The sequence below is a fragment of the Cenococcum geophilum genome, assembly GCF_001692895.1.
Source record: "Cenococcum geophilum 1.58 unplaced genomic scaffold K441scaffold_56, whole genome shotgun sequence".
NCBI lineage: Eukaryota > Fungi > Ascomycota > Dothideomycetes > Gloniales > Gloniaceae > Cenococcum > Cenococcum geophilum.
Genome location: NW_027137614.1, coordinates 1,032,183 through 1,059,594, shown reverse-complemented (window position 1 = coordinate 1,059,594; position 27,412 = coordinate 1,032,183). Strand labels below are relative to the sequence as shown.

The window sequence follows — 27,412 nt, the reverse complement described above, 5'->3', positions numbered from 1 at the left end:
TCCGGTGCATGTCCTTCTCAACAACCTACCGGATACTAACAGCCAAACGCATTACCCCAGCAGCAGAATTGGAGTACTTCACCAGCTGACGTTACTCCTCAATATCCGCCAGATTCACAGGTCCTTCCCTACCCGCAGCACGTTACATCTGGCCCAATCCCATATGGCGAGCAAACTTTGTATCCCCCTAATCCTCAATACACAGCAAGATATATCGCCACATCTTCCGGCGCGTTGCCCCATCACGTAAATGCTACCAGCCAGGAGAGCATGGCTCGCCCTATGCTCCGAACCCGGTTCCATTGATGATGGAACACTCTACACCGTCCGCATAGTACCTATAACCATACTCCCCCACGTTCTCAGTGCAGCTAAGCTTGCAGAATCTTTCTTCCGCCACTCCCCCCAGCGGTAAAGATCCACTACATTGAAGTCGGATCCAAATTCCTCGAAGCTAAGGATTGGCTTGACGACCCTCGCGACCTAGAATACCACGTCACCCCCCGGCGGTCACGGGCAACGAGGGATCCAAAGAGCGTCGCATTCTCACTCCGGGCAGAGAAGCACGGAGGGCACATACGGCAGCAGAAATACGAATGGACGTTGGCCCGCAAATCCGACAGCGCAGAACTATGGAGCTACAGCCGCAAAAACGGACACCGAGGTCGGGCCCGTGAAGCCCGAGGCGCTCTACGGGCCAGACGGCAAGGCGGTCGCGGCCAAGTTCACGCACGGCAACGGCGGCGGCGCGTCCGTGGACAAGCTCACGTTCACGCTCTCGGACGGCCAGCGCTACGAGTGGCGTTCCAACCATCCCGTCAGCACTGTTGGCGGTTACCGCTACGATTTTCAGTGCTACGCCCTTTTCCGTGTTGCTGGCGCTGGTTTGCAGCTTGTCGCGGACGACGCGCCTTGGAATGGTGACCTGGTTGAGAATGCGGAGGCGCTGACGATCCGCGTGCAGGATGTGGATCATGCCATGGTGATGGCGATGCTGCAGATGATGAAGGATGCGCAGTGGGAGGTGTTGCGGGCGGAGACGCGGAATGATTCAAAGGTGGTGAAGAAGACGGTGGAGCAGGCGCGAAAAACTGAGATGGGGAAGCTGGTGTATTGGTACCGGAAAGATTTTACAGGCGAGGCGGAGGGGTTTGGGTTTGAGTTGGGTGTGGGGATTGTCTCGGCGGCTTTAGGGGGATAGTAGGGCGCTCTCTTTGCGGAAGTAGGCTATGGTTAGGAGAAAGTATTGGCAATGTTGCACGTTCTAGGCAGAGGTTACCTCTTCGGAATCATACATAGGATATCAATGGCGCAACCAGCGAGGGCAGTGCTTCAGCTAGACAACAATCGGATGAATATATAAAGATCCCCATGTTTTGCAACGATTATATCGAATTAAACTCTCAAATTACAGAATTGCATGTCAGATCATTACCAAGGCTGTGCTGCCAGAGTAAATAGAATTTAATGACATTGTCCGCTATTTCCTCTTCTCTGCGTAGTTTTGCTTCAAATACAACACCTGTAATCGTTGTATGTAGGAAATTTGCCTAAAATCACTCATTAGCATCTCTTATTGACTTCAATCTATGATGTTTATCACCGGGGGCTTACTATGGAAATGGCCAATACTGATTGAAGTCGGACGCCACCAATCGCAATATGATCCAACTCCGGAGCAGTTACGGATAGCACAACCATGAGCATCGTCTTCAGTCCCACAGCACAAATTTCCTTCCAATAACCTCCCGCCTGCTTCGTTACATTCTCCTTTAGTTACACAGACGCCGTTGCGCGCTGTTTCTTAGTCGCAAGGTCCGCCGTGATGGTGAATTTTACGAGTTTCGTCCCGGCGATGTATAGACATGGCGACCAGGAGCCGGGAAGGTAAGACGCCGGCCAGAACGGGGGTTGAGGACAAGAATTAAGCTGAGGAATTTCATTTTTGCAGCATAGATGTTTGCTGTGATTTGGGAGGTTTGAGTTGTAGCCGAAGACGCTGAAGAGTGGGGTTTGAAAGAGGCTTCATATATCTTTGTTGGCAGGGCAGTTCGTCGGATCTTATTTCGAGCTAATTTAATAGATTCATTACGCTCTGATTTTTCGTGCGGAAGATTTGAATGTAAGAATAAAGTTGCGAAGTGAACTTCATTTTACTTGGAACGCTATGATTTCCTAACTCGCCCGCTAAGCAACAAAAATACACGAAGGTATGTATTAGTAAATACTGCCAGTTATTCGGTTTGAGATTTTCGGTGCGAGAGCGTGGAATTATGAAAGAGCTAGTCCTGCAGCGATGAATAGCCAAAATACAAATCGAGTACCTGCATCAATTCTCAATAGTTTGGATATTTCAAATACTCTTTAGGGAGTGTCTCACTTTAGGGTCGTACTTAAAATTTCATGCCGTTACCAGCGAGAGGGGTGGCAGAGAAATACAGGCGAACTTGTGCAGTGCCACAGCGGGGTCGCTCAACGTTTTGTTGTCAGCCACCTGTGGGGATGAGTAAAGCAACCCATCCTGCAAAGATATCAATCTTGTGCATTAGCGATTCCAAATAACGATCGAGGATATTATTACAATCCTGAAGATAGAGCAGCCCAAGAAAGGAGCAAGATGCGGATCTGTGATGGCCCTATCCCTTTTATTTTGTATAGCTTACTCATCCCTGTCCGATACCCAGGATGTTCATGCTAATCTACTATTGATCCCTTGCATTGAACGTGGCTACCTACCATCTGACTCAAACTAGATCCATAAATCCTCTATTTCGCGCTCTATTGACCTCCCTCCACGAAAGAAGCGCTTCACGAAGAGATCCAGGCAATGGCTGCCTCCGAACTCTCGCCAACAATCTTGCCTGGCGCTGCACCGTCGCCCTCAGCACCAAATAGCTCGGCGGCCCAGATCCAAAAAAGCTACTCCTGTGTCCTATGCGCACAACGGAAAGTCCGATGCGATAAGAACCCCGGAGGATGTTCTAGTTGTACCAAATCTCGCGTCGAATGTATATACCGACCACCTGCGCCACCCAGGCGCAGGAAAAGACGGGGGCCGGAGATGGACATAAATACAAAGCTCCGGCTGTATGAAGAGGCTCTGAAGAAGCTAGGCGTGAACCCTGCCGACGTGGGCGAGCATTCCGCTGCCGGAACTTTCGAACGGAAAGGTTCAGAAGACTCTCGAGAACATTTTGGGACGATACCTGGCGTGGATTCTGGTATGCTCTTTGCCGAAGAAGGAAAGTCAAGGTATCTTGAAAACCACCTTTGGACGAGTATCAGCAGCGAATTTCGAGACAACTATAAAATACTTCAGGATTCCTCTGATGAGGGAGAGGCAGAGAGAGACTATAGATCGACTCCCGAAATGCCTTCTGAGCCTAGCGATCTTCTGTTCGGTACTCCACGTTCCAGTAGCGATATTCATTGCCTTCATCCTCGACCAGTACAGATCTTCAAGCTCTGGCAAACCTATTTGGATAATGTCAACCCTCTTGTCAAAATCTTTCATACTCCCACTACACAACAGCTCATTCTTAACGCAACCGGAAGTCTAGAAAATGTGCCTAAAAACTTGGAAGCACTGATGTTTGGAATATACTGTTGTGTACTGGTATCGTTGAGTGATGCAGAGTGTGATGCCATCATGGGTGAAGGAAAATCCACAGTCTTACGAAGGTTTCGTTCTGGCTGTCAGCAAGCTTTAATTAACGCAAGCTTTCTTAAGTCCTCTGACATGATGGTCCTTCAGGCCCTGGTGTTACTTCTTGTAAGTTTTCCCGTCGACATCTGAAACACCTTCAGTATATACAAAGCTTTGCGAACGACATATAGCTGGTTCTTTACTCTAGTTCACCTTATTCGCTCGACTTCTTTGCCTAAGGACATGACTGATAATGCAATCCACCAGCTTTCTCTCAAGGACTACGATGCGCGATCCCTCTGGGTCTTGACAGGAGTCGCTACTCGAATTGGACAGAGATCCGGTCTTCACCGTGACGGATCAGCTCTCGGTCTGTCTGTATTTGAGGCCGAAATGCGACGACGACTCTGGTGGCAAATCAATTTAATTGATGCTTACGCCGAAAAGCTTGCCGGTGTAGGAAGAATGTTTGTGCTTGGTGATGTCCAAATTCCATTAAATGTCAATGATAGCGAACTGAATCCTGATATGCGAGATCCACCCAAGGAACACGACGGACCTACGGAAATGATGTTCTTTTTAATCAGATGCCATGTGGGCGACTTTCTTCGGCGCTCTAGCCCCAACAACGCATATGATGGTACCTGGAGTCGATTAAGCCAATCCGGTGTTCCAATTGCTAATAAAGATAAGGCCATCGATGAATTCGAAGACCTCCTGAAACGCAAGTTCCTAAATTATTGTGACGAATCAATACCTTCCCATTTGATGGCCGCGTACCTCTCCAGGGCCGTCATTTGCACAATGAGATTTATTGCCCACAACCCCGATCAGTATGAGGACAAAGGAGCAAGTATGCCTCAAAAGGAGAAAGACCTGCTGTTTGATAATTGTGTGAAGGTCATTTCGTACCAGAATATGGCGTTCATCATCAAAGGAACTCAAGGATTCGCTTGGCATGTCAACATGCACTTCCAATGGAAAGCGTTCATATATATCCTAAACGAGCTACGCTACCGAACAAGCGGAGAAGACGCTGAGCTGGGCTGGCAGCAAGTCCAGATGGTCTACGAGCGTCACCCCGATTTCATCGCGGACTCAAAGCGTGCTCTGCCGGTTGCGGTTGGCAACTTGGCAATCAAAGCATGGGAAGCTTTTGTGACAAGTCGCGGGATACCTGGCAGCGAAACACCTCACTTCATCTCAGTGTTACGTTCTCAGAGGATTGGAGGTAGACGATCAGCTCAGGTCCCAGTATCCGCATCAACACTGAATGTCGACGTCTCTTCTGAAATCCCCTCCGTGGAATTTCAACCTGCTCTGGATCCTCTCGAATGGGATGAGGACTTCTCTTCCAGCCTTGATCTTGGAAACGACCTTGATCCCTCTTACATAACCAACCTACCGCCCTTAGAGCCTGACCAGATGAATTGGGCTCAATGGGAGAGTCTTTTGCAGAGCTTTGAACTTGAAAATGTTAATCCTAGCGCCCCTAATGGCCATGGGTTTGGTTGACCCCATATGCAAGGTCACAACAGCTGTGATCATAACTACATCTTCAAATACCTCTCCACTCACCATATGGTATACGTCTGTTTCACAGCTTACACATCTCAGTAGCTAGTACAGTGCGCTTAGTGTTGCTGTCGTAATGCATAGAGGTGCGGCGTATATTGGATGACGGTATCCGTAAGGCGTGGACGCACTATGAAGAGTTCATGGAATGGGAAAATGAATTTCCATTCAGACGTAGGCTCGTCTTTGGCGATTAAAATAACGAGCATTATGAAATCAAATAATGCGACCCGCGTATATTGATGAACCAAGCCTTCCTGGGCCTCATTGGACCGAAATCGCTACGCTGTTTAAAATCTAAGGAGCAAGCAAATTTCTTAAGCATAAGAGCTCACTACCAATCCGCGATTTTCAGCAGAACCAGAACCTAATCCATAATTCCATTCAGATGCAGGGGGTACTTAGGATCAGGGTGGTTTTGGATAAATCTTATCGCGATAAGTCTTGGCATACCCCAAATAAATTTTCGTCGCCTTTTTCTTCTTTATTATCGTACAAAATATGGCTTTAGAAGTGGAATCAGAAGCTCTCGACTCTATTAATACCTCTAAATCAAAAAATACAAGAGGTTGCTTAGCTCTTTTAACATAGGAGTATACCCGTCCACTAGGCAGTAATGAGCCCGTACAAAATAAAAAAGCCTATCTTTTATTTTATTGTAAACACTACACAGAGTCGTATGCTGTATAGTCAACTTCTAACTTCCGAAATTACTTGGCGTTAAAGCATAGCATTATAGTTAAGCCTAAAACTAGTTATATAAAAGAAGCAATATAGAATTAATTAAAAGACCTTTACCTTAAAGCGTTATCTTAAAACGAGATAGAAGAGCTAGATTTAGAAGTACTCCGAGCGGTCCTAAATAAGGAAGTTATTAATAAGGCCCTTATTACATTAATTATTATATAAAACTTACTATTTTGGATGGTTAAGTGGCTAGAGTTCTATGTTCTTCTATAGTTAATTAATCCTAAAGTAGATGGCCATGTAACTATAGCCTATTTAGCAGTTAATAAAAAGATCTATAACTTATAGCTATCGCAAAAGGATATTATATAAAAGAGGCTGCAGTCTGCACTAATAAGTATTTATCTCTCCATTAATATCTAGACCTCTCTAAATAATTACCTTCTCCTTATAATTTGCGGCCATTTTATTAATAGCTAGGAAAAGCTTATAAATGCTCTTCTTGGCCTTTATACGGTAGCCTCTTATAGCGGGAATAAGTAATAGAATACTCTTCTTCTAGTGCTTAAGGACTACGGGATTATATAAAAGCTAGGTGCCGTTATATCCGATAACTATACTGCAAATAATAAGCTCTATTATATAATAAGCGACTAGCTTCTCTAGGAAGAAGGAATTAAATAGAATCCCGTCTATTAACGGATCCGCTATTAGGGTTATATTCTTAACCTTACTATATAGGCTTTCCTCTTTAAAAACTTAATTAGTCTTAATAATATTAAGTTATATAAAGAAGGAAAAGAGCTAGATCTAAAAGAGGAGAAAGAGAAGAGTAATTCATTTCGGAAACTTAGCGCACTTAGAAAGCTTTATAATATTACTGTATATACATGCAGCTTAGCTAGCCGTATAAGGGAGTTTAAAAGTCTTATAGAGAGAAGAATTCCGCTTAATAATCATACGAAATAGAATAGCTGGTATTTTATACTTAGTATAGCAATTTAGAAAGAGTCTGCCCTTAATATATATACTAAGCGTAACTTTAATACGCTTAAAAAGAACTATCTTAGTCTAAAGGACTAGGAGGCGCTTTATATAATAAAAAGCTTTCTTTAGATATTCTATTAGGTAACCCTAAAATGCTAGGGATATCCCTTTATCTGGCAAGTTTTTATAGACTTTTTGTATATATACGCCTTATAAGCCAATCTAGAGGCTCTATACTATATAGAGCTTAGTGTTAAAGCCTCTAGTTAGTGCAGTAGCAAGGGTACTAGCGCCTTATTAACACTTAAATATTGCGGTAAATAGTAGCGACGTGGCCAGGAAGCCTATAATATTTAGTATAGTTAATCTAAAAGCTTTAATATTGTTGCCATCTATTTAATTATTAAATTGCCAGTAAAATATCGTCCTTATGCCGCCTAAAAAAAGTTATACTCCTTTGGCTCTAAAGCTTCCAAAGCCTCTAAAAGTACCTTAAGCCTAGGAGTCCTATTCACAATCCTTTTAAGTAACGCAGTATACACACGATAGCGTGTCGGCAGTAGCTACGCAGTAGGCAGTGGAGGCTTAGCTAAGTAGCTAGACAGAGGATATCGAGGACGAATTAAAAGCCTCTTTTAAGGCCCGCAGTAAGACTGCTAAGGATAAGGCAGATAAGGTAGATAAGACTAAACTACCAGAGCTATTAGCTAAAGAAGTTATAAGAATAGGCCTTCCTACTATTCCTACTTTATAGGAGCCTATAGCTGCTATTTCTAAACTAGATTTTAAAGTTATTAACCTTCTAAATAAGTTAATATTCGCCGCTCGGCGTACTAGTAAGCCTATTAGTAGCATTAACGCGGACGTTAAATCTAATAACCTTTCTAATTAAAATAAGGATTATAAGCGCTATGCTTATTATACGCTAGCAGATTAGATTAGTATAGTGTCTAGCGGATATAGATCTAGATAGAACCTGCCAATTTAAGTATTTCTACTATTCTTTAGTGTTAGTATATTTAAGAAGCTCGCGATTAATATAAACCTATATGCAGCCTTTTAAAATGCTGGCGGATATTACCAATTGGGATAATATATGGGTAAACAATTACGGGTATAAAAGGAGACCTCCGCTGGCGAATTAATAATTTAGGTAGGGCTTATTATCTATATAGGCGTCTTTAAAGGCACTTAGGTGCTAGATCTTTAGGCCGTAGATTCTAAATATCCTAGACACTTAATTAGCTTATTTATAGGCCTAAAAAGATAGGAGTAACTTAAGCGCTTCTTTTATATCTCACCACCTCCACTAGAGGGCGTTAAACGTTAAGTCTTTAAGAAAATTAAGCCATTAACAACTCCTTTGGGCAAGGCGTTTAGAAAGTATATTATACCTAAATCTATAGTTAGCTTTAATAAGATAATAGTAAGGTTTACTAGACAATCTATAGCTATAATTAAATTACCTAGTAAGCTAGTACTAGAGGGCTTTAAGATAATAAGCCTTTGTTAATATAGATATTGCTATAGCTTTATATTTACCTTACCTGGCTACTTTTTTAGGCTTCCTTCTCAAACAGATTATTAAGATATTGTTCTCTTAAATACCTCTAAGTACGTCCTCTACCTTACCTAACAGCTTCCTCTTTAGGCTCGTTAATTTTGCCTATTTTTAGATAACTACTTTACAAATATTCCGTTACTCTAGGTGCTTTAACAACTTAGAATTACTATAGCTAGCACAGCTTAATTAAACTTAAAGGACTATCTAAAGGTGTATAAAAGGGCTAATAAAAAGAAGGAAAGGCTACCATTTAACTTTATTACAGGAGTAGTTATCGGCGTATTTAATTTGGTGCTTTTAATTATATAATAGGATAAGAATTTAGTACGGTTTTTAACGATAATTCACCTATATAGTAATAAGGACGTTAATAAAGTTAATTAACGTCGGCTATAGGTATATAATTCCTTCCTTAAGAAACTAGTAGCTAATGTTTAGGGCAATAATTTAATTAAGAAGTTAACGCTACCTAGGCTCTCTATTAACTACAATAACTAAATAGGCGGCGTTAATATTTATAATTAGCTTCAAAGCTACTATACTACCTAGATTACTACTATACGCACCTAGCTACCCTTATTCTTCTAGGCGCTTAATACGGCTATAATTAACACCTATATTATTAGTAAGAAGATCTTCTAGATATTAAGGAAGCACCTTTAAACCCACTACTGTTTCCGTATATAATTAGCATCATCGGCAAAATATGGTACCCTTTTAATGGCCTCAATGGTTGGTAGTTAACGCAATTAGCGCGTAGTTAAGGTCATTTGGCAACTCGACCGACTAGCCTATGTCGTGTTTTTTTAACACGCAGCCTGCGCGCAGCCTGCGCGTAACCTGCGCGTAACCTACGCGCAACCTGCTAGTAATCTACGTATTTAGTAACCATAATTATATTTACCTCTTTTATACTAATAGCATATTTTAAATAAATAAAAGCTATTTTAAAGCTATTTATAAGGCTAGCAAAATAAATATTATTATTTTAGATAATTTAATATAATATAGCGATGGTTCTTTTATACCTATCTATTATACCTATTAACTTACCTACCTACCTATATCGCCTACCTATTTATATCTACCTACCTATCTACATCGCCTACCTATCTATATCTACCTGTTTACATTTACCTACCTATTTATATCTACTTACCTATCTATATTTACCTACTCGTTAACATTTACCTACCTATCTATATCTGCTTACCTATCTATATCTACTTACCTATCTATATCTACTTACCTATCTATATCTACTTACCTATCTATATCTACTTACCTATCTATATCTACCTACTTGTTTATATCTACTTATTTATATCTACCTACCTATTTATATTTACTTATCCATTAATATCTACCTACCTATCTATATCTACTTGCCTATCTACATCTACTTACCTATCTATATCTACCTGCCTATTTATATCTACTTACCTATCTATATCTACCTACCTATCTATATCTACCTACCTATTAGCATCTACCTATTTATACCTACCTGTTTATGCTACCTTAATTTAATTAATTAATTAAATCGTTTATAGTGTTAGCTAGCTAGTTATTATCGTCTAGCTCTAGCGACAGTTGTTTAGTTCTAGCAACGGTTATCTAGTTCTAGTAATAGTCGTCTGGCTAGCAATAGTTGTCTAGTTCTAGTAACGGTCGTCTAGTTCTGGCGACGGTCGTCTAGTTCTAGCGACGGCCGTCTGGTTCTGGCGACGGTTATCTAGCTCTAGTAATGGTTATCTAGTTCTAGTAACGGTCGTCTAGCTAGCGACGGTCGTTTAGTTCTAGCAATAGTCGTCTAGCGCTAGTAACAGTCGTCTAGTTCTAGCGACGGTCGTCTAGCTCTAGCAACGGTCGTCTGGTTCTAGTAACGGTCGTCTAGCTAGCGACGGTCGTCTAGTTCTAGCAACGGTTATCTAGCGCTGGTAATGGTCGTCTAGTTCTGGCGACGGTCGTCTGGCTCTGGCAACGGTTATCTGGTTCTGGTAACGGTCGTCTAGCTAGCAACAGTCGTCTAGTTCTAGCAACGGTCGTCTGGTTCTGGCGACGGCCGTCTAGTTCTAGCGACGGTCATCTAGCTCTAGCAACAGTTGTCTGGTTCTGGTAACAGTCGTCTAGCTAGCGACGGTCGTCTAGTTCTGGCGACGGTCGTCTAGCGCTGGCAACGGTTATCTAGTTCTGGCGACGGTCGTCTAGCTTTGGCAACAATCGTCTGGTTCTGGTAATGGTCGTCTAGCTAGCGACGGTCGTCTAGTTCTGGCGACGGTCGTCTAGCGCTAGCAACGGTCGTCTAGTTCTGGTGACAGTCGTCTGGCTCTAGTAACGGTCGTCTGGTTCTAGTAACAGTTATCTGGCTAATAATAGTCGTCTAGTTCTAGCGACGGTCGTCTAGTTCTGGCGACGGTTGTCTGGCTTTAGCAACGGTCGTCTAGTTCTAGTAACGGTCGTCTAGCTAGCGACGGTCGTCTGGTTCTAGCGACGGTTATCTAGCGCTAACAACGGTTATCTAGTTCTGGCGACGGTCGTCTAGCTCTAGTAACGGTTATTTAGTTCTAGTAACGGTTATTTAGTTAGCAACAGTCGTCTAGTTCTAGTAATAGTCATCTAGTTCTAGTAACAGTCGTCTAGCTGGCGATAGTTATCTAGTTTTAGTAACGGTTATCTAGTTCTAGTGACGGTTATCTAGTTCTAGCAACGGTTCTCTACTAGCTGCCGTTCTAGTGCCTCCCTAAGTAGGGAGGATATAAAGAAGGAAGAAAGGGTAAAAAATAAGGTAGTTATATAGGGTAGAGGCATGTGTAGAGGCTATTAGGAATATAGCGGGGACCCGATATAGAGCTTTATATAGAGCCTTTATATATAGAGCTTCGCGCAGAGCCTTGTATAAAGCCTCTATACGCAAAGCTTCTCGCAGAGCCTCGTATAGAGCCTTTATACGTAGAGCTTCTCGTAAAGCCTCGTGCAGAGCCTTTATACGCAGAGCTTCTCGCAAAGCCTTATGCAGAGCCTCTATACGTAGAGCTTCGCGTAGAGCCTTACGCAGAGCCTTATATAAAGCCTCGTGTAGAGCTTTATATAGAGCTTTATGTAGAGCTTCGTATAGAGCCTCGTATAGAGCTTTGTGCAGAGCTTTATATAGAGCTTTGTATAGAGCTTTATATAAAGCTTTATATAGAGCTTTATACAGAGCCTCTATATGCAAAGCTTTATATAGAGCCTTATAAAGAGCCTTATATAAAGCTTCGTATAGAGCCTCTGTACGTAAAGCTTTATATAAAGCCTCGTGTAGAGCCTTTAAGTAATAAGACTATAAGATTATATAAGATTGTATAAGATTATATAAGATTATATAGGATTATATATAATAGTTAAATATATAGTATATAACTTTACTTTAATCGCACGTTAAGAAATATATAGTTAGCTTTTAAAGTTATTAAGTAGGTTAACTACATATTAAGTTAGTTAAATTATATATTAAGTAGGTTAATTACGTATTAAGTTAGTTAAATTATATATTAAGTAGGTTAATTACGTATTAAGTTAGTTAAATTATATATTAAGTAGGTTAACTGCGTATTAAGTTAGTTAAATTGTATATTAAGTAGGTTAACTGCGTATTAAGTTAGTTAAATTGCATATTAAGTAGGTTAACTGCGTGTTAAGTTAGTTAAATTGTATATTAAGTAGGTTAACTGCGTATTAAGTTAGTTAAATTATATATTAAGTAGGTCAACTGCGTATTAAGTTAGTTAAATTGTATATTAAGTAGGTTAACTATATATTAAGTTAGTTAAATTATATATTAAGTAGGTTAACTATATATTAAGTTAGTTAAATTATATATTAAGTTGGTTAATTGCGTGTTAAGTTAGTTAATTGCGTATCGAGTTAGTTAAATTATATATTAATTACGCGAAACGCGAAAACTAAAGTCTACTTAAATCTCATCCTGCGAATATTTTCCCGATAATAGAACCTTATTATTATAGGCAGTTAAAAGATAGGCCTAAATAAGCACGATACTAAGCGTCTTCTTTGTCAAAACTTACTAAAATATAGGTAATATTAATCTAGTATTGGGCCTGGTTATAAAAATAAAACGAATTAAAAAACCACCTACGTTATAGCTAAAACCCCACTGCCTACAATTTAATGGTATAAGACGCGAACTTACCATTCTATTAAAAGCTTTATAAGGAAGTAAGGCTATAAAAGCCTACTAAAGTGCTAGATATATAGATGGAAGGAGGTAAAGAAGCTTATAGTAAAGGTTAGGTAAATAGTATATAAATATAAGGCTTATTATAACGGAATTCCCTAGAAGGTACATATCAGATAAGATAGAAGGAGGTCTCATCTATATTCCAAAAGGAGGTCTTATCTATATTCTAAAAGGAGGTTTTACCTATATTTTATCTACGTCCTAAAAGACATAGTTAGACAGATAAGGGGTAAAGGGTTTTACTAGTGTCTTAGAAAGATTATATAGGGAGCTAGTTCTCCTCTAAAAAAGAATTAGCAATTAGTCTCTAAATAGAAGTGGTTAAAAGCATTTATCCTTTAATACATAAAACTTATTCTACCTTTAACTTACCTTCTATTTACCTTTAACTTACCTTTTACTTACCAGTGACACTATTAATTAGATAATTATATATTCTGGTTAGGCTAGCCTCTTATAATTCTAATCGTTTATAATCCGTTAGGAACGTACGGCTATTAATTAATAATAACAAACTATACTCCTGTACCCTATAAAGCAACGCCCTCACCATAAGAGGCTTAAAGAGTCTCCTTAGAGGAGCGTATTCCCTCTTCCTATAAAGAAGCTACGGCTAGTCTGTCTAACCTTATAAGACCTTTAGAAATAATTACCGCTAGGGAGTTATTAGAGCGGTCGCTATATAAGACCCTATAAAAAAACAAAGGAGTTGGAGATATAATTAAGATAAGTATATTAAAACTACCAAGAACAATTATAAGGACAATTAGGGGAAGTATAGACACCCTAGACACGAAGCGGACTCAAAGGGGTAACGCTATACTATGCTATAACGTTAAAAAAACCTAAATTCCGTATAAAGGAACCTAATAAGTACTATAGTAATAGTCTTTAGAACTGCAATTATTTTATCTAATAATACGAAATTAAGTTTCGGCTAGATCTAAAACGTTACTCTAATAAGTATAATTAGACACTAATTACTTTTACCTTTCTACATAGTACTATTAAGAGTTCATAGACACGCTATAAGAAGAAACTTACTATACCCTTTAAATTTAGCGAACTTAGGACCTAGTTAGTTAATTAGGTCCAAGACCCTACTAATTAAGAAATAAACTACAACCAGCGATACCATAACGCCAAATAGCGGGATGGTCAGACTATAGTCCAGTTTATAAACTACTTAGAAGAACTAGAAGACAATATACCCTACTTAGATCTATAGGATAACGCTATATAACTTCACTAGCTACTTACTAAGCTACAACCTAAGATTTAACAGGCCATATAAGAAAAGGGCGAAATTCCTACCTTTTAAGAAAAGCTTATCTCTAAAGCTACTCGGATTAAGAGTGCTAAAAGAGACCATCTAGGTAAGTAAAAGGAACAAGACGCTAACAATAAAGAGCGTAGGACTAGACCTAGCTTTAATAATAGGGGCAGATTCCGACCTAACCACTCTACAGAAGGATAACGCGAGCAGGCCTCACAGCCCTAGAGCAACGCTAGTTAACCCTAAAATAATAATAGGTAGAGACCTAATCCGTAGAAGGGGAACCGGGAGACACGTACCTATTATAACTATGGCAAGAAGGGCCATATAAGCCGCTTCTATTGGCAGAAGAAGTAAGAGTCGGCCTAATTAAAAAAAGAGACAGCCTAGTAGATCTTTACTCCCTTATACTAGGCTAGTAAGAGAAGGAGGAAGTAAACTGCTATATAGTTATTCCTGTCTTTATTTAAGTTAATAATAAATAGGTAACGCGAGACTGCCTTATAGATAGCGGCGCGAGTATAAGGTTTATTTCTTAATTACTAGTAAAAGAATTAGATTTAGACCTTAGCGGCTTATAGGTACGCACCATTTAAAGCATTAAAGGCTACTAGATTCTATGCTATAGGGAACAGGCTTTTTCCATAGCTAGCTAGGACCGCGATAGTCTATAGGATATATAGGAGATGCGCTTCTATGCCGCAGAAATTAAGGGGTATAACCTTATTTTAGGATACCTATAGCTTTGCCAAGTTAATCCGGACATTAATTGGCCTTTAGCCTTGTATTAACATCGGAAGTCTTAACCACGTATTATAGTTAAAGATTAAGAGACTTTTTTAAACCATATATAAGAAGAAGGGTGGGTATATGCCATATATGCCACTCTTAACACTAAGAATGGGGACACGGGATATTCATTTTCGGATATCCGGCTATGCGTAGTTAAGGAACTAGAGATTTTACAGAAATATATAGACTTAGAGGATATTTCTAGTAAAGAGGCTGTATAAACCTTACCCGACCCTATATTAGTTAAGCATAAAATAGACATCATCAGGAAATTTTTTTTGGGGCTCGTTGTTGCGGTTTGCGGCAAATTGCCACAAACCGTACGGTTGCGGCAGGTGGATATGGTCGATAGCAATTTGCGCAAAACGCACGTTTTGCAACAAGTTTACAGCACCCTAACAGCAATTTGCGCGTTTTACAATAAATTTGCAGCACCTAATAGCAAATTGCGGTAAAATGCTACCCTATAAATAAATAGTGCGCAAACTGTACGAATTATACGAATTATACGAATTGTAAAAACTATACAAATTGTACAAATTGTACGAATTGTACGAATTGTAAAAACTGTACAAATTGTAACTATATAAATTATAATTATATTATATAATAACCAAATTATCACATATTTCCATAGATTTCTATAGTATACTTTTAAATATATTTATATTATAACTATATAAAATATAGAGCTATCTACTTTAGGCGTTAAGGGGAAGCCTCTCGCGGAGGCTCTAAATCATCTGCCTACCTACCTACCTGCCTGCCTGCCTGCCTACCTGCCTGCTTGCCTACCTACCTACCTACCTACCTACCTACCTGTCTGTCTGTCTATGCCTACCTATCTGTGCCTACCTGTCTGTGCCTACCTGTCTATGTCACCTTGATTCAATCGATCGATCGAATCGTTTATCGTGTTCGCTGGCTGGTCGTTCGAACGGTTGTCGTATGGCTCTGGCGACGGTCGTGTGGCGATGACGACGGTCGTCTAGCTCTGGCGACGGTCATCTGGCTCCGGCGACGGTCGTCTGGCTCTGACGGTCGTCTAGCTCTGGCGACGGTCATCTGGCTCTGGCGACGGTCGTCCAGCCTGGCGACGGTCATCTGGCTCTGACGACGGTCGTCCAGCTCTGGCGACGGTCATCTGGCTCCGGCGACGGTCGTCTAGCTCTGACGGTCGTCTAGCTCTGGCGACGGTCATCTGGCTCCGGCGACGGTCGTCCAGCTCTGGCGACGGTCATCTGGCTCCGGCGACGGTCGTCTAGCTCTGACGACGGTCGTCTGGCTCTGACGGTCGTCTAGCTCTGGCGACGGTCATCTGGCTCCGGCGACGGTCGTCCAGCTCTGGCGACGGTCATCTGCTCCGGCGACAGTCGTCTGGCTCTGACGACGGTCGTCTAGCTCTGACGGATCGTCTAGCTCTGGCGACGGTCGTCTGGCTCCGGCGACGGTCGTCTGCTGGCTGTCGTTCTGGTGTTCTTCTAGGTAGGGAGGATGTAAGGAAGGGTAAAAAATGAGGTGGCTACCTAGGTGTATATAGGGGGTATACTTGGCAGAGGCACGTGTAGAGGCTATCGGGAATATAGCGGGGACCCAATAGTAGTGTGTCGCGCGCACACATATAAAGGCTTTATGTAGAGCTTCGTGTAGAGCCTCCGTATACAGAGCTTCGCGCAGAGCCTTGTGTAGAGCTTCGCGCAGAGCCTCGTGCAGAGCCTCTATATGTAGAGCTTTATGTAGAGCTTCGTAGAGCTTTATACAGAGCTTCGTGTAGAGCTTTATATAGAGCTTTATGCAGAGCTTCGTGTAGAGCTTCGTGCAGAGCCTCTGTATATAGAGCTTTGTGTAGAGCTTCGTATAGAGCTTCATGTAGAGCTTCGTGTAAAGCTTTGTATAGAGCTTCGTGCAGAGCTTCGTATAGAGCTTCGTGTAGAGCCTCGTGCAGAGCCTCTGTACCTAGAGCTTTGTGTAGAGCCTCGTGTAGAGCCTCGTGTAAAGCTTCGTGTAAAGCTTCGTGCAGAGCTTCGTGTAGAGCTTTGTGTAGAGCCTCTGTACGCAGAGCTTCGTGTAGAGCATCGTGCAAAGCTTCGTGTAGAGTATCGTGTAGAGCTTCGTGCAGAGCTTCGTACAGAGCTTCGTGTAGAGCCTCGTGCAGAGCCTCTGTACCCAGAGCTTTGTGTAGAGCCTCGTGTAGAGCCTCGTGCAAAGCTTCGTGTAAAGCTTCGTGCAGAGCTTCGTGCAGAGCTTCGTGTAGAGCTTCGTGTAGAGCTTCGTGTAGAGCCTCTGTACGCAGAGCTTCGTGTAGAGCATCGTGCAAAGCTTCGTGTAGAGCATCGTGCAAAGCTTCGTGTAGAGCATCGTGCAAAGCTTCGTGTAGAGCTTCGTGTAGAGCTTCGTACAGAGCCTCGTGCAAAGCTTCGTGTAGAGCTTCGTGTAGAGCTTCGTGTAGAGCTTTGTGTAGAGCTTCGTGTAGAGCTTCGTGCAGAGCTTCGTGCACGAATTCGTGCAGAACTTCGTGTAGAGCCTCGTGCAGAGCCTCTGTACGCAGAGCTTTGTGTAGAGCCTCGTGTAAAGCCTCGTGCAAAGCTTCGTGTAGAGCTTCGTGTAGAGCTTCGTGTAGAGCTTCGTGTAGAGCTTCGTGCAGAGCTTCGTGCAGAGCTTCGTGCAGAGCTTCGTGCAGAGCTTTATGTAAAGCCTCATGCAGAGCTTTATATAGAGCCTCATGCAGAGCCTCTGCATTAGGAAATTTTTTTTTAGGCATATTGTTGCAAGCGAAAATTGGGGTCTGCAAAACCTGCGTAAGTCGCAATTTTGGTAATTTATGGCGATTTGCAGCAATTTGCTACAAACACATAGATAAGGCAGGCGCGTGCATAGGTAGCCTATGTNTTTGTAGCAAATTNCTNCAAATNGCCGCAAATTGCCAAATTTGCGACTTACGCAGGTTTTGCAGACCCCGATTTTCGTTTGCAACAACGTGCCCAAAAAAAAATTTCCTGATGATAGGGGATAAACAACCTCCTTTTAGACCGCTGTATAACCTATTAGAAAATAAGCTAGCGGTACTACGTTAATATATAGTAGACAATCTTTAAAGAGGATAGATTTAGCCCTCTATAAGCCTAGCAGGGGCGCCAATTATATTTATACCCAAGAAGGATAGGACCCTTTACCTCTATATTAACTATCGGGCGCTAAACAAGATTACTATAAAGAATTGCTACCTATTACCCTTAATAGGGGAGCTTATTAATAGGCTGTTAGGTGCGAAGATATTTATAAAATTGGATTTAAAAGATGCATACTATTAAATCCGGATTAAAGCCGGTGATAAATAGAAAACGGCGTTCTAAATACGGTACGGCCACTTTAAGTACCTAGTAATGCTATTTAGGCTCACTAACGCACTAGCAATATTTCAGGCCTATATTAATAAGGTATTATTAGGCCTATTAGATACGATATATATAGTCTACCTTAATAACATTATAGTCTACTTTAATAACTATAAAGCATATATATACCACGTGCAAATAGTATTAGAAAGACTATGGGAATACAAGCTCTATATAAACCTAAAAAAGTATACGTTTTATACTACTAGCATTAATTTTTTAGGCTTTATCGTTAGCGTTAACAAAGTGTTAATAGAGAAAAGTCGGGTAGACGCTATTAGGAAATGGCCCTACCCTATAATATTTAGAGAAGTATAGGTTTTCTTAGGCACGGCAAACTTCTACTAAACGTTTATTGTTTACTACTTATAAGTAATACTCCCAATTACCAATCTACTAAAAGGATTTAAGAATGGCAGGAAGTTAAGACCCTTTATATTTAGGGAAGCTGCTAAGCAGGCTATAGACCAGTTAAAGGATTTATTTATATCGGCGCCTATCCTAATACACTTCTACTAGGAGCTATATATATACCTTAAAACGGATGCATCCGGCTTTACCCTAGGGGCAATTATATCTCAATTAAAAGACGGAAAATAGCATCCTATAGCGTTTTAGTTAAGGAAAATAACCCCTATAGAGTAGTGTTACATAATATATAACTAGGAGCTACTCACGATAATCGCAGTAATAAAGCACTAGTGACATTATTATATAGGAAGCAATTATCCTATTAAAGTCCTTACAGACTATAATAACCTGGAATACTTTATAACTATAAAGATGTTAAGCAGTTAACAAGTTAAATAGGCAAAGGCACTATTACAGTATAATTTTAAGATTATGTACCACCTAGAAAAGACAAATCCTACTAATAGGTTATTAAGATGTCCGGATTATAAGACAGGGAGGATCTAGGATAGTATAGGGGAAATAATCCCCATATTGCAAAATTTGCTTAGGAAGAAAGAAGACTCTTTCCCTAGAACTATAGAATTTTATAATAGGGTAGAGGTCCTAGCGATATAGCTACGAAGCAACATAATTATAGAGCCGTAGGATATAGTTATAGACTAGGTTATAGACCAAGCAGACATCACAAAGTTAGCGTACCCTAAAATTAGCGAGAATTCTATAGGATATACTAGAGGTGTCGCGGCACCTTTAACTTAACGGCGTATTAGCTACGAGTTCTTAGATCTAAGGGGGATAGGCAAGATACCTATTTGCAGCATAGCATACTACACAACGGTAAGAGAATTTGCTAGCACTAATAGTTTAAAACGTCTTATGCCACGCCTTAAGTCTATAATGGCGGTAGGTAAAATAGAAGTAAGTAATCTACACAAAACCTTTCCGGATCTTCTTCTTTAAGCTTAATAAAGGGACGCCTTCGCCTCTAGGGAGAGGTAGAAAGATATAGTGGAGACTAACTTAGCTAGAGTTACTAAGAAGCTATAGCAGCAAGACTAAAAGGGTTTGTTGCGCTTTAAGGGTACTGCATATGTCTTAAAGGACCAAGCGATTTAAGACGAAATTCTAAAGGTCTTCTACAACAACCCTTTTAGGGGTCACTACGGTACTAACAGAACCCTTAAGGCTGTTTAAAGGAAATACTTTTAGAACAAAATGTCTAAAGAGGTTAAGGACTATATATTAAGGTATAATACGTGCTAAAGAATACAGATATCTAGGCATCGCCTATACAGCAAGTTATTAGTACTTCCTATTCCATAGGGACCTATATTAGAATTAACAATAGATTTTATTATAGGCTTACCCCCTACTAAAATAAGAACTAGAGAGGTTGCTAACGCTATCCTAGTAATCGTTAACAGGTATACAAAGTTTTTAAAATACTTTACTATTATAATAACGATCACAGCAGCAGAATTAGTAGACCTATTTTTAGAACGGTGGCTCTCATTTAGCATGCTAAGGGGAATTATATCTAACAGAGGCACCGTATTTAACAGTATATTTTAGTCTTTATTCTATCTCTTATTAAAAATACGGTAAAGGATAAACACTACCTTCTACCTGTAAACAGATGGGTAAATAGAGCGTCTAAATGCGTTATTGGAATACTACCTCCGCTACTATATCAATTATCAACAGAATAATTAGACATTGTAGTTAGCTCTAGCGTAGCACGTATATAATATAAGCATCCACAGTAGTATAAAAATAACCCCTTATAAAGCATTGTTTGGGGTAAAAGCAAATAACCCCTAAAATATTAAGGACATCGTTCCTAAAAAAGAGGCACTAGTAATGTCCAAAAGAATTAAGCAAATAAGAATTCGCAGAGAGGAACTTAAAAAGCACTTACTAGACGCCTAGGCCGTGTAAAAAAGGTACTATAATAAAAAATATATGCCGAAAGAATTCAAGATAGGAGATGAAGTCTTACTGTCTATAAAAAATATCCAAATAAAACGTATTAAGAAGAAGCTGGATTACCAGTAGCTCGGACCCTTTAAGATAGTTAAGAAAACTAAAGGAAACCAAGCCTATAAATTAGAATTACCGAAATCTTATCTAATATATCCTATATTTCATGTTTCCTTGCTAGAGCTATATTAGAGAAAAGATAGTGCAGAACCGCCCCTACTTAGCGAAATTAATAGGGAACTGGAATGGAATATAGAAGACATTTTAGACCAAAGATGGCGCTAGAAGAAGCGCGAATTTTTAGTTTATTAGGAAGGATACTCCTAGGCGCATAATAGTTAGGAACCTAAGGAGTACCTTTAGCCAAAATATAATACTATAATTAAAACCTTCTTAAGAACTAAAGGTAAAGACTTAGAAATAGTTCCGGATATACCACAGGTAAAGTAATAGGGAAGACCCCGCAAATTAAAACTATAAAATTAAGTATAGGCATTAAAAACGGAAACGTTTTACTATTATAATAGGGATCCTAGAATCCTGTAAGAGGAAGCCTATAAGGATCTATAGAAGAACTACTAGGGATACTATTTAAAGAAGACGCTGTATAAAAAGGAGCAGTAGCACTATAAGAAGTGGCCTTAGGGATTTAGCAAGATCCCCTANGGATAAAAGNAGAGTATNTGGCCTNGCACNNGAGATACGNAGTANAGTTAATAGTANNAAGAGNAGNAAAAGGACAGCCTATAAAGAATTAGAAATTTTAAGGAATTATAAGGCACCTATAGGAATACTACCCGTTTATTATATATAGGGATTATAGTAGTGCACTACGTTTATATAGATTGTTACTAAAGCTTAGAATAAAGGCATCCCCAAAGTATAAAGTTAATTCCTAATAATAGGGCATCCTAAAGGCACCTAAGAGGCACTATATAAAGCTATTCTATAAGAAGGAAAGAGCCAGGTAATAACTTAAATATTAGCAACAGTAATAGGAGCCTCCTCTTCTATCTTAACGTTATTATTAACGGTATTATTAGCTCCTCTATCCCTAGAAGCATTAGCACTTCTACTAATATTCTTCTTAGAATAACGGGTACTAGAAGGACCAGCACGGGCGGGAGACTGGCGAGGAGAACGTTTATCTTAACCTTTATTGCTATCCTTAGTATCCCTAGGTTCTAAATTAGCGTCTAAGCAGGGATTAGAGAGATATTAGCTAAAGGAGTTAGCATAGTTCCTAAGTAAGTTACTAGAGAAACTCACCTGGCTAAAGTAGCCCGCGTAAGAGTATAAATATTATTATTAAAGACGAGCTGTTCGCATATACGCTCCTAGACACTATATATCCAAGAACGTTACGTCTCTATAGTAGTGGAAACCCTTATAGAATTAAAGAGTCTATAAACGAGGGAAGACACCTTCTGTCCCCGCCTGTCACTATTAGGATATCGGCGGAAATCTTAGATGGCGTATTAGAGCCTATAAGTCTTATGCGTATAGATAGCGGGGATCTAGTATAATTAGCGAAATCTAGAATAGGACGGAATAGGAAATACTAGGACGCAGGTCTTTCTCCTACTGCGATAATAGAAGTACTTAGATTTATTTTCGCTAGAGCGAGGCATCTTACAGACATAGGAAGGATTCTACGTAAGAGTATAAATGTAGCAACAATAGTATTTTAGGGAAACTGCCGTAGAAGCAATAGACGCTGTCTAGGGCGTCACCGGGAGATTAATAATACTGCCGCCGGTCTGGGGACCACGAGCTATTATAAGAGAATACTCTAAGAAGTTAGCATTATTATAAGAAGATAAGGTAGGGATCCTATTACTTATAGACGTATTATAAGAAGAGAATAAAGCAGCTATAAAAGAATAGCTAGAGATACGGAAGCTAAAAGCGGAGATATAGAGGAAACAGTCTGCTAAAAGACGAGACGAATGGTGTTATTAATAAAAAGACGCGTAGGAGGCGACAGCTTATAAACTAGAAGAAAATTAAAATAAAAACGTTATTATCAGAATCTATTTTAGGTAAATAGGGATGGTAGCTTATAGACGCGTTATATAGGACAACCTCTAGATTAACTTATAACAAACTCTTATAATAAGAAAGGTAAATCCTATCCAATTTTTATTATTATNATTTTAGTTCNATTATAAANGNATTATANNNANCTATAGTNGNANAAGAGNNGAGGAANTAANGATAAAGTAAGGTTCTACGCTAGTAAAGAACTAGCTATAAGCCGCATTATAAAGTACCTTTCCACTAAGAATTTCCCTAGTGGTTTTAGCCGGAACTTTATAAAAGCTTAGTAAAGGTGAAGTCTTGGAGGACTAAGACCCTTAAAGGGGAGGTAATTATAACGGAATTCCCTAGAAGGTATATATTAGATAAGACAGAAGGAGGTCTTATCTATGTTTTAGAAGGAGGTCTTATCTATATTCCAGAAGGAGGTCTTACCTATATTCTATCTACGTTCTAAAAGACACAGTTAGATAGATAAGGGGTAAAGGGTTTTACTAGTGTCTTAAAAAGATTATATAGGGAGCTGGTTCTCCTCTAGAGAAGAACCAGCAATTAGTCTCTAAATAGAAGTAGTTAGAAGCATTTATCCTTTAATATATAAAACTTATTCTACCTTTAACTTACCTTTTATTTACCTTTAACTTACCTTCTACTTACCGGTAACACTATTAATTAGATAATCATACGTTCCGGTTAGGCTGGCCTCTTACACTTATAGGCTTCCTCTATGCCTTTAGTACTTTAACAACTTCTATTTAGTAGGCGACGACTAGGTAACTATTTTAAGCCCTCTACTTCCTTACGCCCCTAATATTGAGACTCTAAAGCTAACTAAGCCTTTAGTGCAGCGTCCTACTTAGCCTCCTTTAAGTCCTTCTCTACCGCCTTTAATTAATCCTCTATACCAAATAACCGCTAACTAAACCGTTTAATGACCTATAGCACTTAATATATCTCATTTAACGTATACTACACGTCCTCCCTTATAACCTTAAGCTGGTCCTTTACTAGCTTATCCTTATTAACGTTAAGAACGCGTATAAAGTGGATAGGTAGCGGTAGTTTAGGGGAGGACTCTAGTAGGGGATTTTCCTATATAGTCAGCAGCTGGTTAATGGAGGAAGGGCGGAAACCTACAGTTATAACGTCATATATCGCGACTTTTTACCCAACTTCCTTAAAAAAAAAATAGGTGTTTTCGGTGGTGGCCTTCTGCAGTATTTTATCGGCATCGCAATATTAACGCGCTTTGGTGAGGCTTGCTAATAAAATCACGCTAGCTAGGGTGCCTGCAGCATGCTAACCCAGGCAGGAGCGCCTAAAGCGCCTAATACAAAAAGTCCGTTTTACCAGACAAAGGGATAAAGCAACGCTTAAGAATATGCTTTTTATAATAGATGTTATAATTAAGCACCTTAATAAATCCTAGGTTAGTCTATCTCCCCTCTTTATTTCCTAGCTAATATATAATAGAAGGAGTATATATCTAATAAAGAGTTCTCTAAACACATTAAAAATGCTTAGAATACCTTTAATAGGTATTACCATAAAATAGATAACTTGCCCCTTTACGCCGCTGCACTTATTCTTTATTTAGCCCGTTATATAAGATATATTAAGTAGGTTTAGAAGAAGGAGTGGCATAAGCCTATACTTAATAGCATTAAAGAGCTTTGGGAAAGATATCGGAATAGGAGTTCTACGCCTAAAAGTATATCATTATATAAAAAGCTAGCTCTAGCTTAAAACCTTAACGAGTTTAATAAAATTGCCGAGGATCTTAATAGTATAATGTTTTGATTAAAAAGTTAAGATAAGTATAAGGACTTTATCTCTAAGACGCTATATAAGATTTTAACAACTGCACTTTAGTGGTGGTCTTAAGAACAGCAATAAAAACGCTGGCTATGGCTCTCGCTTATAGCAATCGAAATTCTCTTAATTCCAGTAATAAGTAATAAGCTAGAAAAAGTCTTTTTAGGAGAACGTTATATAGTATTATGGGAGAGAATGCAGATAGATCCTGAAACTCTTAAGAAAACAAAATGTTTAAAGAATTAGCATTAGAGAAGAACTATAAGAGAAATAGGTAGTTTTTCTTTAAGTATATAGCTATTATATAGTTAGGGGGGAAAGGTAGATAGGGACCCTATAATATCTTACGCCTATCTATAATATCCGCAATATCCGCAGTATCCGCAATATCTGCGATATCCGCAATATCCGTAATATCCGCGATATCCGCAATATCTATAATATCTGCAATATCCGCAATATCCGTAATATCCGCAATATCTGCAATATCTGCTAAATTCTGCTAGAATCGAGTCCTATTCTACCTAATTGGGGTAGAAAAGCTCCGCANAGGGCACTTTTATCCTTATNGATTGCGATATTTATNNATATTCTATTGGATAAAGGATATTTTATGCTCGCTTATTTGTATTATCTAAAACCACCCTGCTTAGGATAAGTGGCGTGGTATGGTGGAACCTACATTTTCTGTCATTGTCAATGAGCTGCAACCGCTGATAATTAACTTTTTTTTCTATGTATCTATTGTATTATACGTAGTATAATACTGCGCATGTAGCCTCTAGGCTATGGCGCATAAGTTCTATATACATAAATCCTTTTTAGGCAGCTTAATATGTACTAGTAACTATGTCCTAACAATTTATAAACCCTTAAACTAGGGGTTTATAGCTTCCTAGTAAGATACTAGGTTGCTAGCAACTATTGGGTAGTAAGAAAAACGGTAGAGAAGACTATAAGAAATCCTAACACCTGTCCCTGTCCTATTTTTAATTTATTTCTATCCTTTTGCTTTTTATTATTTATCTATCTAGGGCTCGGCTCTCAAAATTTGCAGTGCCAAGAACACACTATATACAGTCGGGAAATCACATAGAAAGAACTATATCTTGATAACGGAGCTGTGTTCGTCGTCTCTTGCCACTCAAAGTTTGTGTTTTGGCACCTTGGGGTCAGCATGGAGCCCCCTGAGCCTCGTAGTGAGTTGATGAGTTCGCTAAAAGAGTACTTATGCTCTTTTATGACCAACCATTTACTCTCTAATCATGTTGATGCTTTTAGACTACTCATATCTAGCGATTTCTCAGATTTGACCATTCCCCGTGGGTCATACAAACACAAGGTTCACAAAGCAATCATCTGTCCTCGTTCTGAGTTCTTCAATGCGACGTGCAGATTCGGGAAGGTCAGTGATCCAGAAATTCTTCCTTAATGAATAATGATGGGTTGAACACTAGCCAGCCACCACTACTTAAAGGAAGCAGAGACTGGAGTTATTACATTACCCGACGATGATCAGGAAATAGTAGAGTTGATGATCGACTATTTCTATACGCTTGATTATCCTCCATTCCCCGCCCAAGTTACAGCGCCACCACCCGTTATGGTAGGGCTTCTCCATCCGCAATGTCGCGGCACAGAACCATAAGAGCCACCCTGGAATCCGACTCTAAAGCGATGATCCCTTCTCCAGTTTGCGCATAGCGAAGGGGGGGGGCAAGCAATTCCTACAGGAAAGGAGCCCGTTGAATCTCCTCAAGAGCCAGATGGAACTTTTCATCTCATTACTCTCGCCAAAATGTATGCAATCGCCGATAAATGCGACATCAAAGGTCTCCAATCCCTCAGTCGGGACAAATTCAAACCTGCTGCCGCGAATAACTGGAATCACGGTGATTTACCATCAGCGATCTATACTATGTATATATCTACTCCAGACTCTAATACGGGGTTGCGGGATATCGTGGTGAACCTAATTTCTGACCATATGTCTCTACTACGAAAGCCTGAGGTCGAGGCGCTAATGAGGGAGTTCAATGGTATGGCTTTTGATCTACTCAAGTTGAAGCATCTAAATAGTGGCGGTGTCTGGAGCTAGGTTTACTGACGGAGAATGCAAACGGGACAGACTTGCTATTAAGCAACCAAGCCAAGCCGGGAAGCCTTAGCTTGCTGGCTTGCTTGGCTTGCTTGGTTTGATAGGTCGAAACAGTCGGCTTACTTGGCTAAAATATAAAATTAAGCTTCCGAGCCACCGATTTGGCTAAAAAGCTCCGGCCAGGATCCGCACAGTAACACTTGGCAGTAACTTTACTGTCCGGATCTTCTGCCAAGTTTCACTCTGCCAGTGCAAAATTAGTGGCTTAGAGCTTATTTTTTAGTCATAGCCTAATTTAGCACGGCCTACCCCCAGAGGCACCTCTGCGCCTCTACGCCTTTATATCTCTGCGTCTTTACGTCTTTGTGTCTACGTCTATGTCTCTATACCTCTCTACCTAGCCCCCCATAAGACGTGTAAAGAGACGAATAAGGAGACGCGCAAGGAGACACGGGCAGAAGACACGGACAGAAGACACGGGCAGAGACACGAGTAGAGCCATGAGCAGAGCCACAAGTAAAGACGTAGAAAGGTGTAGAGGTAGTTGTAGAGGTGCGAGGCGTAGAGGTAGAAAGGGGGGTCTAGAAAGGGAATACTAAAGCTAAGCCTTAATTTATCCCTGTAGACCAACTGAGTACTTAGACCCTCCTACCCCACAGACCCACCTTCCTATCTAGGCTGCCCCTTTACTTCTCCCTTTGCTTTCTCTCTTTGCTCCTCCCTCTGCTCGTGGCTCTGCTTGTGGTTCTGCTTGTCCCTCTACTCGTACCTCTGCCTGTGCCTCTACTTGTGCCTCTACTTGTGCCTCTGCTAGCACCTCTGCTCGCGTCTTTGCCTGTGCCTTGCCTATGCTTCTCTTACAAAGGGGGATGCGTAGAGAGACGCGTAGAAAGAGACGCGTAG

The 27,412-nt window shown here is 40.2% G+C and overlaps 4 protein-coding genes across 4 annotated transcripts; all 4 read left to right on the top strand.

The window, feature by feature from the left end:
- Positions 1–757: 757 nt before the first annotated feature.
- K441DRAFT_584114 (uncharacterized protein) lies at positions 758–1,201 on the top strand (the record flags this gene model as incomplete). The annotated part of the gene is made up of 1 exon (XM_067644534.1): positions 758–1,201. A coding segment is annotated over one exon (444 nt), but the record flags the coding sequence as incomplete, so codon positions are not given.
- Positions 1,202–2,827: 1,626 nt separating this feature from the next.
- K441DRAFT_583827 (uncharacterized protein) lies at positions 2,828–5,161 on the top strand (the record flags this gene model as incomplete). The annotated part of the gene is made up of 2 exons (XM_067644517.1): positions 2,828–3,772; positions 3,914–5,161. 2 exons carry the CDS (start codon positions 2,828–2,830, stop codon positions 5,159–5,161), a joined length of 2,193 nt encoding a protein of 730 aa, XP_067499022.1.
- A 1,488-nt stretch (positions 5,162–6,649) lies between these two features.
- On the top strand, positions 6,650–6,877 carry K441DRAFT_583793 (uncharacterized protein; the record flags this gene model as incomplete). The annotated part of the gene is made up of 1 exon (XM_067644513.1): positions 6,650–6,877. A coding segment is annotated over one exon (228 nt), but the record flags the coding sequence as incomplete, so codon positions are not given.
- A 19,314-nt stretch (positions 6,878–26,191) lies between these two features.
- Positions 26,192–26,509, top strand: K441DRAFT_584088 (uncharacterized protein; the record flags this gene model as incomplete). Its single annotated transcript, XM_067644531.1, has 1 exon — positions 26,192–26,509. A coding segment is annotated over one exon (318 nt), but the record flags the coding sequence as incomplete, so codon positions are not given.
- Positions 26,510–27,412: the final 903 nt, after the last annotated feature.